This window comes from Temnothorax nylanderi, unplaced genomic scaffold (genome assembly GCF_030848795.1).
Source record: "Temnothorax nylanderi isolate EJ_2023f unplaced genomic scaffold, tnyl_v1.0 TNYL_tig0730_pilon, whole genome shotgun sequence".
Classification (NCBI taxonomy): Eukaryota; Metazoa; Arthropoda; class Insecta; order Hymenoptera; family Formicidae; genus Temnothorax; species Temnothorax nylanderi.
Window position 1 is genome coordinate 55897 of NW_027249792.1, and position 13409 is coordinate 69305.

General features: G+C 38.4%; 1 protein-coding gene across 1 annotated transcript; it reads left to right on the top strand.

The window, feature by feature from the left end:
- The first annotated feature begins 9055 nt into the window (after nt 1–9055).
- LOC139785057 (putative nuclease HARBI1) lies at nt 9056–12104 on the top strand. The gene is made up of 5 exons (XM_071724227.1): nt 9056–9152; nt 9254–9454; nt 10782–10976; nt 11055–11270; nt 11382–12104. The coding sequence occupies exons 1-5, from the start codon at nt 9056–9058 to the stop codon at nt 11786–11788; spliced, it is 1116 nt and encodes a 371-aa protein (XP_071580328.1). The 3' UTR covers nt 11789–12104.
- Nucleotides 12105–13409: the final 1305 nt, after the last annotated feature.

Consider the following 13409-nt stretch of genomic DNA (forward strand, 5'->3'; position numbering starts at 1 on the left):
ACGATTCCGAGATAAGTGACGTTTCGGAGCCCGGGTCCACCAAGGTACGCACGGGGTGGTACTCGCCGTGGCAGTTTATCACCAGGACGCGCGCGGTCGCGAATAGAACGGGGGCGCACTCCGCGGAAAGGCGCTTTGCAACGTGCACCGTCGGTGTCGAACTCGCACCGGGAGCGGGCAACGCAATGGCCGTAAATGCGTCATGAAGCGACGTATGATGCCGACCCGAGCACTTTACGCAAGTCTTAGTGGAGTTGCACTCACCGATCAGATGTCAACCCAGGCAGTTCAAGCACCGCTGATGCGTCGTAGCCGCCTCTCGCCGTTCCTGGGCTGTCTTTCGCTTATATTGGTCACAGAAGGCTAAGAAATGCTCTTTCTTACAGAGTGGGCAGCTGCGGCCGGCGTCCGTCCCCTGAGTCCTGGCGTGGTTGGCACGACGGCTAGCCTTCTCACCAGGCTTTCCCGAGGATGTCTCGCCCTTGGCTACCCGGAGCACCTCCTGCGTCATTAGCTGCTCCTGCAGGAAGTCGCGGAGCTCCTCATATGACGGTGGTACAACGGTTTTCCCGAGCAAGCTCTCCCACTCGCGGTGGGTTTTGGAGTCTAGAAGTTCGACAACCAAGTGCACAAAAAGGTCCGTGCCGTTAGTGATCGGTCGCCCAATGCCTTCCAATGCACCGACGGTGGAGACCACTCCGTGGAAGATGCGTCGGAGATCGGAAACGGACTCAGCCTTCATCTTCGGAAGTGAGGTAAATGCTGCAAGGTAAGATCTCACCAGCAGTCTCTTATTTTCGAAGTGATCATTGAGGGTCGACCAGGCGCGCTCGAAATTCTCCTCCGTTGACGGTAAGCTTCTGATCAGTTGCTCTGCGTTCCCCTTCACGCTTGTCTTTAGATAATGGAATTTCTCGACCTTTGACAGGGAGTCGTCTGTCACTACGATGGAGGAGAACAGATCTCGGAAGGCAGGCCAATCCTCGAATTTCCCCGAGAACTGCGGCATCTGGATTCGTGGTAATACGTTGCGTGAAGTCGCATGCCCCGCTTTAGATGATTTTGTGTCATCGAGAGCCTTCGCATCCTCGAGCTTCTGCTCGTACTCCAGAAGCTTGGTTCTCTGCTGGATGTAGGCCGTTTCGACGGTACTCAGGAAGTCTTCCGTATTGTACGTGCTCCTATCAAACTCCTCACCGAACTCTGCTTGCAGGCGGTCGTGCTGCGCTTGAAATTTGACCCACTTGCCCTCCAGGACTGACAGCGTAGATTGTATGAGAGGGAGCGAGATTTTGGCGGCGCCGGCCTTACGGAGGTTTTCTGCTGTGCGGGCGATGCGCCCGTAAATGTCTCGTTGGGAGGCGATTAATCGCTCCATTCTTTTTTTTCAGAGTCACTCACGACGCGATGAAAATAGCCGTGCCGAAGGCTGAATCGCGGACTGAAGCCGGTTATCACGACGAGAGATCCGGCTCGAGGGACCAGAAATGTGCGGATTGCAAGTGCCGAATTTTCGTCGTTGTTGGGAAAGGAAAGAAGGCGCGTGATCGAGAGGCAGAAAGCAAGTTGAGTGAAAAAGAACAGTGTATTTTGAACAGTGCAGTGTACAGAAGAAAAGCCGATAGCAAGAACGAGACGGAAGTGCGCGAACTCGAAAATCAGCGAAAATCGGAGTGAAAGCGTGCGAACAATACTCTGAGAAAGCTACGTGCGATATAAGCGCGGGCACGGCTGTGCGTGCGTTACTTATAGTCCCCGACTTTCCAGAAGATTCCGCCGGTGATCGACAATAATTCTGTCGGAGACAAAGGCGGTGGCGAATCTTCCAGAAAGTCGGAGGACAAGTTGTTTGTTATTTTCGGAGGCTCCGTCCATTTGCCTCATGTGGTTGCCAGCCGATTTTCAAGCCGCGCGACTCGCGGAGTGGGGCTTGTCGGCGCGCCGCGTCATGCAGGCGAGCGCGCGCTCATAATTTGCGGACGCGATGCTCGGTGCGATCTCTCGCGGTACAGCTGCCTTTTCCGAACAGATAGTATTAAATTAAATTAGTATTAACAAACATTTCGGTCAGTCATTACACCATCTTCAGTGTAGTACGTCAAAATATTAAAACCGATAAACAATACAAAAGATGGAAATCTTTAGATAGTTATGTAAAAAAACTGTAAAAGCACGATTCTCGTCATGTATGAGTGACAGTTTTCATGACTGTCTACAAAGAAAAAGGCTCGTCTACAACGACCGTAAGACTATGTAGTAAAAAGTAAGCAGTATAAGCTATTGACAAATGAGATTTTTCAGTTCAAGAATAATTGACTGTGGTTAAATAATTCTTACTGCCTATGTCTTATTGCTTGCGTCTTACGGCTATTGTAGAATTTTACATCTTTACATCGATCTATTTAATTATTTTACTTTTCCATACGGAAGAAACGAGGTAAAAGTCTTAATATATTGTTATGAATATGCTATGCGAACAATGCGTTTATAACAAGTTTTGTATTGTTTATCAGTTTTCATATTTTGACGTATCAAGAGACACGGTAGTGTCTCGCGCCAAGTACGCGCGGAGCGAGACGCACCGTGACTCTTTTACGCGAACGCACGAGTTGCGCGTACCCGAGATTTTGAGATCTCAATAACGAGTGAACGGATCAAGTTCTAAGTAGGCTTGATCGATAGCTTGGGTCGATTTACGAATAAGAGTGTTTTTATTTTTCCGCTACGTGCCCTACGAGCGGAGATATTACGATGCAAAGTCCGAAATGGTAAATTTTACAATTAAGATACGTCATCGTCGTCGTCGTCGCCGTACGGTTGCTTTTTTCCTCGATAGATGGCATTTGAGAACTTGTCGAGCGATCCCCCGGGTCCCCTCCATGACAGTGTTGCTACACTAAAAAGAGAGCATATACGCGTACGTGCGTGTTCGGCGCTCAGTGCGTTCGCACGGACAGCGCGCTGTCACAGTGTCACTTCGGCTACGGTCAACGTGACGCTACAAATGATTTGGAGCGTTCTTCTTCTCCTTCTTTCTTCATTGAAAGAAAAAAGAAGAGGAATGCTTCGAAGCATTTGTAGCGTCACGTTGACCGTAGCCCTCGTCACTTATCAGTTATCAGTTATTATATCCTAGAAAACATATCGCGTTCGCGCGTAATAACACCGTGGTCTCTCATCGTTAAATACTACGATCGGATCGTTTAATTCCGAATATCGGTCGCGCAAGGATCGAAGTGTCACGAAATTAGAATGGGTCTCACAAGAGACGAAACATTAGCGGGTCGGATTTATTATCAGTGTAGTGACAGTCGTGATCGTCCCAGATATACCTCGACGCGAAGAACTCGTCGGATCCCTGCCAGGTTTGTCAATATTAGTCTTCCATATTAAACTCTTTACGGTAAAATTGCAAGAGTATTGTTTAATAAAAAGGAAAGTCTATTTTCGATAATAATGTAACTATCATTTATTTCTGTAGATGTCGAATTATGAAACCCTTGTAAAGATGCTTCTACATTTAGCCAAACACTCAGCCAAAAAGTTTTGTCCAAAGAATCGACATATATCTATTAAATTCTTTAGCTTGTCAAGTAGAAGGTAAAGAGACAAGATTACTCGGCAAACTGGGTTGTGTTAAAACTATGTTAAAATTGGTCGAGTACAGAGTGGAGATGAATATATTTGATGATGTATTAGAAGTTGCATGGTCAACTATGTGGAATATGACAGATGAAGCATCTATAAATTGCCAACGATTCTTAGATGAGGAAGGCATGGCACTCTTCCTCAAATGCGTACAGGTATGTCTTGCATTGTCTTACAACATACGTTCGATGGTTGAAACACAATATATTTAGCTTAAGCTGCAATTTTTGTTTCTACTGCAATATAATATTCTATCACGTGTCTAGTAATATCCACATAAAGAAGAACTGTTGAGGAATATGATGGGTTTGCTCGGCAATGTAGCAGAAGTCGAATATCTTTGGATCCATCTTATGCAGAAACGATATGTAACCGTCTTCGCCAATCTGTTACGTTCTAATAGCGATGGAATCGAGGTTTCGTATTTCCCTTTTTCTTTCTCCATTTTTTTTTCTAATGTGCTCACAAATAGATATATTTCTTGATTTATATAGGTTTTATACAATGTTGCTGGTATATTGGCACACATGGCATCTGATGGAATTGACGCTTGGACAATAGAAAAGCCAACTCGTAAGGAGGTTCTTAAATATATAATGCAAGCGATTGAAAGTTGGGCTTAAATGCAGAACGTAATATCAATTATCGCTCGTTTGGACCATTATTACGCCTGCTGGATGTGTATCATATTCCTCCGTGTCAACATCGATTTAAAAATATGGATTGAGTATAAGCTGTTTACTTACTTTTAGTCCTACGTATTTACTTTCATGCACGTGAAACTCACAGATACTAAACTCAGGTAGAATTTTGAACAATGCATTTGCCATACCGTGTGTATGTATATAATACGCGCTTTTAATAGTCGAGCCTCCTCACATTCGACTAGGGTTGTTACTCTTCGACAGCTTCGAAGCTTCGAAAAATATATCTGCGACATAAGCGACATAATTACAACATTAGAAATTTTATTTGGATTTTGTCATATAATTTTATAATTGTGTGTCTATTATTATTATTATTATTATATTAAATTAATAATTGTGTCATTTTGATTCTTCGAAGCTTCGAAGTTGGAACATCGAAGCCTTCGAAGTAAATCACCAGCTCTACTTTCGACACTCCTGTTCTTAACCAACTGAATTTTCGAAAATAATTAGTGAAATTGCAAATACACAATAATATGGATAATATAAGAAGAACAGCGGGAAAGAATAGGGAATTTGTTTGTTCTAACGGACTAAAAAAGTAAGAAGCTTTGATTGTAAAAAAAGCGAGAATGAATAATTGTAGCTAAGGCTTGCAGTACGACATGTGGATGTTTGTTCCGGTCTTTCTTTTCTTTCGTTTCTTTGCTTCTCCCTTTCTTGTAGATATAATATATAGCATAAATAATTTGTTCTCATTATACTAGGATTTTCCCAAAAAGGATGTGACAAGCTTAGAAGGATTTTGTGTGTAAATAGAATTACGAAGGAGCAGTACATTAGATTTTAATGTTTTGTATGTTATATCGTTATAATTACCATTAAATTACCCTTGAAAAAATTAACTCGATTAAGCCCCAGTTACACGGTCAAACGTATACTTTCAACCAATTTCCAGATTTGTTTTTTCATAGATTCTTGTTCAGCAACAAGAATGCGCGGAGAAATAATTACAGCGATTAATTCTTGTTACCAGCGTCAACGTAATGTGACGATGTAATCACATGACGTGTCAATGCATACCCGGTTTGTCCGATGTATAATATAGTATTATCTAAAATCGTAATAAGAATATGCATTTTATTCTCTTTTCTATCCTTATTTTTTTCTTTTGTTCAAAAAATATTGTGGCTACTTGTACAGGGTGTATCAAGACGATACAGAGCGGTACGGCGGGTTGCCCATTCGAGCAGGCGCGCATGGTCGTTCACAATTGCGTTGACTTCGGTGCATCACCTATAATCACTCGCATATCTTTTTTACAATAAAATGAACTTTTTAGCGCCCGAAGTTGCAATACAATTGTGACGGATTTCCGTAGCAGTAACGTATAAAATAATGAACTTTTTCAGACTTTTGCAAACTAAGTAGTATACCACTGTAGGCAAAATTGTACCTATATTGACTAAAAGTCTTAACAAGGTCGCCAAACTGACTTAACATGTCGATAAAGTATCGATTAGTTGAAAATTCTATACTAGATTTGCAAATGCGTCGTATATCTTAACCAAATTCGACCTATGCAATACCATCTATGGTGATCTAGGTTATGGTTATGGTATAGCGTTAATTAAGCGTAAGTCGGATTTACACTCATATCTCTACTCTCTTTTAGGCAGAATTTGTTACCATTTCTCGCGATTTCTTAACGTCAGTCAGAAATGACCACAGGCGACATTTCACAACGTTAGCGTTTTACAACGTTTGATAACAAAACGTTGGTTTACGTTGGAAATTACGTATTGAAGTCGCTCGAAAAGTGTGGTGCAGAGTATAACGTCAGGCGAACGTTAAATATCTTAACGTCGGGTAATAGGGCTTAAACTGTTTCAAATTTGACGTTGGGGAAGTGATAAAAAAAGCACGTCGTAATTTTAACGTTAAGACAACGTCCAAAAAACGTTAGTATTATCTTTTAATTATAAGTTACATTTTATAACCTTCTTGGACCGCTTACAACGTTGTGATTAGTAGAAAAGTAGTCCTTAGTCGGAAAGTTAACCGAAAAATGCTGCTTGGGGTAATGCATGCTAAACACGAATCCAGTAGTTTTTTTATTTTCATTGATTTCTAATATTTTATAAGCGACCAAACCACAGTATATACAGTAGCGCAACTCCTCTGATTTCGTGTTGGCCAAAACGGATTGCGCATGCGCGAAATAAAGCACTACCTCTGTCTCTTTTCTTCTTACTGTCTTTTCTTTTCTAACGGATTTAGAGGCACATTTAAATGTCTAAGGCGTTAAAGTGCTATAAACAGCTATAGAGTGACTTGATAAAAGTCGGAAAAAAATTGTGTGAAGTGTGTGATTGTACAGTGTGTGATTGTGAAGAGATTTGTGAAGTGATTGTGAAGTGATTTGTGTATTGGAAGTATAGGAAGGAAAGTTAACCTGTATAAATTTTATACAGGTTTTCTTTTCTTTGAGAGCACTTTGATCTTAGCTTTGTTTCAGATTTTTTGCTACGAGGAGGAATTAGAAAATGGAAAAAACTATTAAAACCTTTAAAAAAGAAAGTCATTGGTGTGCAGTGACAGGATGTATGAGCACCATAAATGTGGAAAAACGACACTTCTTCCTTTTTCCAAAAAAACATGATAGGTACAATACTATTTTAATAATTGTTTACATCATTATTTCATTATTTGCGTAATTTAATTAATTATTCTGACATATACAGGTGGTTGGCATGGGTTTAAGCATGCAGAAGATTAGATTTAATATCAAAAGGCCCCGAGTATGCTCACCGCAATTGTCGATTGTGCCATGTACATTTTGAGGAAAAAGAATGTAAAATCGTCAAAAGTCGAGCTCGCCTTCATCCAGATGCTGTACCAACAAGATGTTTAGAGTTCACCAATAATAAGTAAGTTTTCATTTATATTAGTTTTAATTACTCTTTATTTGGAAAAATCTAGTTTTGATACTTGAGAATATTTTTGATAGTAATATAAAATAATTAAAAATATATTATTTTACAGCAGTACTACAGCTTCTACAGTATCAACAGATGTAGTATCAATGGAAAATGAAAACAATAATGTGTAAGCTATTTTTGCATTTATTATAAAAATATTAGAAAAATTATATTTAAATTAACACATAACTCAAATCAACTTTTTTCCAGAAGCACAATAATGGACAATGATGAGTGCTACGCTTTGAGCATTGAACAACACATGCCAATAGACACTGTACAAGAAGAAACAACAAGGTTTGTCAAATAAAAAAATATATATGTATATATACTACATATATAGGGAAAAAAGAGGCTCTTGTCTAGGTCCTTCTCTCCGTCCACTATAAAAAGAATTTATAGTCCACTATAAAAAGAATTTATAGTCCACTATAAAAAGAATTTATAGTGGAGGGGATAAGAGGCTACAAGGGCCCGCAAGGATCCTGTAAAATTTCAGTCTGCTTCAGTCTGCTGGTAGCAACCAAATGCAGAAGTACTCAAATCGATGAAGAATTTAAAATATCAAAAAATATAAGAAAAATATCTACAATTCTTTTTTCTATATTCGAATTTATAATATTTTATAACATAGTTAACTTCAAAGAAGATGTATGAATTCTTTTATATTTTTTCAATTATTCTAATGATGTGTATAAAATGGTCTACATGTCTACAATTAATGTATTAGAAAAACGTGTCCAATTTAAAAATTAAAATTAGGACAAGAGCCTTTTTTCCCTAGAAAAGTTTTCTTATATGATGTACGAAATATGCACGTGTTGAGTTCGTGATATCGATTTTACGTATCATTTTTGTCTTCAAATATTCGATTAATTATTTGGAGTTATTTACAAGTGATTTTGTCCGACGTGAAATATAATTTTATGTTTAAGAATCGTCACAATTACCACACATTTTATATACAAATACTAAAACCAAAATTGTAATAGCTCATTTAACTCGATTTTTTTGTAGCAATACATGTTTCAACGTTGGAACGTTTGAGATGGATCTGGATGTACAGATTGCAATTCCATCAACAAGCAGAGAAGAAAATAACAGGTAATAGTAAAAGACTAATTATTTTCATAAACACTTACCAAAAAAATATATATACATATAATAATTTTTTTGCAATGTTTGGAAAATATTTGAATATTGTAATAAAAATAACATTCTTTTAATTATACCTTTTTCAGTAATTTGCAATTACCTGAACCTGAACGTGTAATGAATAATGATGCTGAAATTGCTGGACCGTAAGTTTTATTTATTTTACTTCAATCTATATCAAGAGACACGGCAGTGTCTCGCGCCAAGTATACGCGGAGCGAGACCGACCGTGACTCTTTTACGCGACGCGACGGGTTGCGAGTATACGAGATGTTGAGATCTCGATAACGAGTGAACGGATCAAGTTCTAAGTAGGCTTGATCGATAGCTTGGGATCGAATTAGGGGGGGGGGGGTTTCTGTTATAATATTCCGCTACGTGCCCTACGAGCGGAGATATTGCGACGCAAAGTCCAAATGTTGAAAATTTTATTTTAAGATACTTTCTTCTTCTACGTCGACCGCTCTCATCTCAATAGGTTTGTTCGTTTTCGCTGCACGAGAACTGCACTAAAACTGAACGGAACTGAACTGAACTGAACTGGATAGAGCTAGTACAGTACTAGTTCACATCAGTGCAAAAGTACAATAAAGAATAAAAAAACGCCAGAGTGAAGTAAACAACATGGCGCGTAACTTAGCATTATTGGATTCCTCGGAAGACAAAGAAGATTTTATTATAATGCCACCGTTACAACCGATTATAGATGCAGACGATGATTGTAATATATGACTAAATATACAAAATTTATTGTTATTAATTTATATTATTACATAAATCTCAGGACAATCTAACTGTAACCTGTATTATCTTTGTTTGTAGATCAAAATATGTTACAATTATTACATCCAATTCTGGGGATGATCCAGAGAATACACCATATTAAAATATATAATTATATAGAAAATATTGTTAATAATTATAACAATATTGACTTTATAATGCATTTTCGTCTTTCAAGACAGGTAGCATATGGTCTGATAGATCAATTCAGTATATCGGATATTTTTACTTCCATGGAAAGTATGTATTATTATAACAATTTATATTATTTTTAACTTTTGTTTGTAAAAAATGTAGAAATTTTATTCTGTAAAACATAAAAAAAGTAGAAAGAAAAATTTTACTTTTGTTTCGAAAGGGCAGGGAATTTGAGGAAGGAAGTCGTAGGCTCAGTAAAGCATGAATCTTGTGCAATTGAATGTGAATGTGAATGGAGCTTTATTGCATCTTCAGGTACGATGTCGCGTTGACTTTAGTTTAATCTTATGCCTGTGCACACAGGCACAGGGCTTCTAAAAAAAATGCTTAGAACAAGAGCTTTAATTTAGCTGCTTGTATAGCGTTGAGTGGCCGACCAGGAAGGTCTTTGTCGTAGAAGACCTCCTGATTGTTGTTGGGATCGGCCACCTTTCCCGGAGTTTTAGGGGCCCGATCGAGGGGTAACTCCGGGATATCTGGGGAGGGCAGGGCCGGCGAGATCTTCTTGTCCTTGCTCCTCTTCTTCTTCCTCGGCTCGGTCTGCGTGCCGACCGATTTCCACGCTTCTTGTGGCAACGGTCTCAGGGCCCGAGGGTCACCCGGAGCTAGGCTCAGCCCTGGTGGACGGGTGAGTCTCCGGTGTGACTCGGGGAGACTCAGTGGGAAGAGCTGCCACTTCGGCTCAAGTGGAGGCGTCGGTTGCCTTTCCACTGGTCGGCTCCTGGTGACGGAGGGCCTCCTGGCTCGCCTCCGGGCTCGCTGGCGTGGTCGTCCTTTCCTGAATCGTCGTCTGTCTGCGCCCCTGATCTCGACCACCACGGAGCACACTTGGCAAGCTTAACGGGTGGGAGGGGCGGAATCCACCGGGTGTATAAGTTGACGGAGGTCAACTTTTTTCCTTCGCTCTGAAGAGCTGTCACGAACGCTTCTATGCTCCAGGATGGAGCTGGATTACAAATTTGATCTCGATCGCTTTTTCCTCGACTCCCGGCTTGTGTAATGTCCGGGGAAGTACTCAATGCGAGAGAGAATATCTCCTTGTGGACAGACTTGCCCTTATATTCCCTCGTGTTGATATTATTGAACTCGCGAAAGTCAGCCGCCCCGCGGCGACATATATTACCCGCGCTCGCGGCGCGGGATGTTGTTGTGCTTGGCGGGCGAGGTAGCGTACAACGGGTTGCCGCGCTCGCAGGCGCGCCGTTCGGACCATGGATTCGAACAACTTTCATAATAAAATGTTTTTAATTTTAAAATTTAATGTTATATAAAATATCCATAACACTTCGTATGTATTATATTTCAGATCTTACAGGACGTTTAAAAATAACGGCCGAGAAACATATCTTATGTTTCTTGTGGTTCGTAGGTCATCAAAGTGCGTCATACAGAGATGTAGCAGACAGATTTGGAATTACAATTAGCACTTTATTTCAAATTATTAGTAGAGTCTCTGAATTTCTTGTGTCTCTTGCGCCTAATGTTATCAAATATCCCACTGCAGCTGAGAAAAGAGAAACTGCTACTTTTTATGAAGAAACAAAAGGATTTCCTAATATAATTGGTAATAGATTAACATTTATATATCTTAAAATTTTGTATTACATGGCAACACGTTACTTATATGACATTTTATCTCTAGGTGCTATTGATGGCTCTCATGTCAGGATTGACAAACCAGTAGAAGATCCTGATTCGTATATAAATCGAAAACAATATTTTTCGTTAAACATTCAAGGAACTGTAAATCATGAAATGAAATTTATAGATGTTTTTGTGGGATATCCTGGTTCCGTGCACGACGCAAGAGTGTTTCGAAATTCATCAATACGTGACAACCTACATGAACTTTGTGGAAGTAAGAAACACAATATAATAAAAGACGTATTTAAGGCTTCTGAATACTCGCAACAGATCTCTTGATTAATAGCAATAATTAATATTCCATTATGAAAAAAAATTTTTGCAGATGATTATTTCTTATTGGGTGATAGTGCATATCCTTGTCTGAAAGAGTTAATAGTACCGTACAGAGACAATGGTCACTTGACACGTGCCCAAAGAATTTTTAATCGCAAATTAAGTTCGTGTCGAGTAATAATTGAAAACGCATTCGGATGTCTTAAACAACGATTCAGACAGTTATATCACTTTAAATTAAGAAATATAATAAGAATGGTACAGGTAATATATGCCTGCTGTGTGTTGCACAATATGGCAAATGTACAGGAATTACAATTTTTTGAACCGCCAATAAATCCTGAATATCCTGATATTGAAGCACAAAATATACATATTGAAATCGATAATGACGTGCCAAGAAAGTTGGAAAATGGAATGCAAAGACGTGACGAATTATGTCGATTACTTACATAATAACATGAACGATTACTTACATTATAACATGAACGATTACTTACATTATAACATGTATAAGAAAATTGAGTCAGTGATAATAAATAATTATATTGCAAACATCAAATTAATTTTATTATGCCTTATTAATCGTATAAAATTGAACTAACATTTTTCTTATTAATATTTTATTTTATTTCTTCAGAATAAAACCAAACAAACTGTTTATATTAATACTAAGAAATATCACATTTCTGGAACTAAAAAAGAAAACAAACAAATACAATAAACTTTTCATATTAATACTAAGAAATATCACATTTCTGGAACTAAAAAAGAAAACAAACAAATACAATAAACTTTTCATATTAATACTAAGAAATATCACATTTCTGAAACTAAAAATAATAAACTTTAATAATAATGAAACGACAATGTTTTAATCTTAAAAAAAGTATTATAATATTTGTTTTTATCTTATATCCAAAAAGATTTCCTTTAACAAAAGATTTTTTTCTTCTTTTAAATCATTTGCTCTTGTAAATTGTTTTACACATTCTTCACATGCTACCCTTATTTTTTTATATTCTTCTAGCATTTCTTTTTGCACATCATATTTGTTATTACTATCGCCTTGCACACTGGTTGCAAATTGTTCAATTGTTTTTTGGCAACTTTCTAACATTCGAGCTGTAGCGCCTAAATTCTTCCTTTCATTCTTCTTTAATGTCTGTATAATATAACTAGCTTTTGAGCCCGCGCTTCGCGCGGGTGAATGGGGAGGGGGGGGGGGCGTAAAACAAAAAAAAGCCGCTACATTTTCATCTCCGAAAAATTTGCATTTTGGTATCAAATTCGAGAGAATCGGCCCATGTGTGCGCGCGTGTATGTGTGTGTCAGCACATACAATTCTTTGAGATTTGGTCAATTATTTCCAGAAAAATTGGAAAAATTTTGGAACCGGTTTCCAAAAAGATCGGTAACCAAAAATTATACACTTAATGCAATCCCCGGGAAATTCTACCTCTACTTCATATACAATTCTTTGCGATTCAATCAATTAATTCCCGAAAAATTGAAAGAATTAGAAAAACCGGTTTTCAGAAAATGGGTAACAAAAAATTATACACTTTATAACACTCCTCGGAAAATTCTACCCCTGTTTCATATACAATTCTTTGAAATTCGGTCAATTATTTCCGGAAAAATCGAAAAAATTAAAAAAAACCAGTTTCCAGAAAATCGGTAACAAAAAACTATGCACATTATGATACTTCCCGGGAAATTCTACCCCTGTTTCATATACAATTCCTTAAGATTCGGTAAATTAATTCCCGAAAAATTCTCGTAAAATTTGAAAAAAATTCGGAACCGGTTTCCAAAAAGATCGGTAATGAAAAATTAACCACGACATTTTCATCCCCTGAAAATTCTACCCCTATTTCATATACTTTTGGTAAAAATTTGGTCCACTAACGAATGAGTAGTTCGCGCGGGCCTCAGAGCTAGCGCGTAAACCTCAAAGCTAAGAAATTATATATATAGATAAAGGCTTAGCCCCGGAGGACATATGTAATAAAACACGCAAATAGGTGCTAGCGTATATTTACATTTAACGCTAATAGATTTCCGCATCACCCTT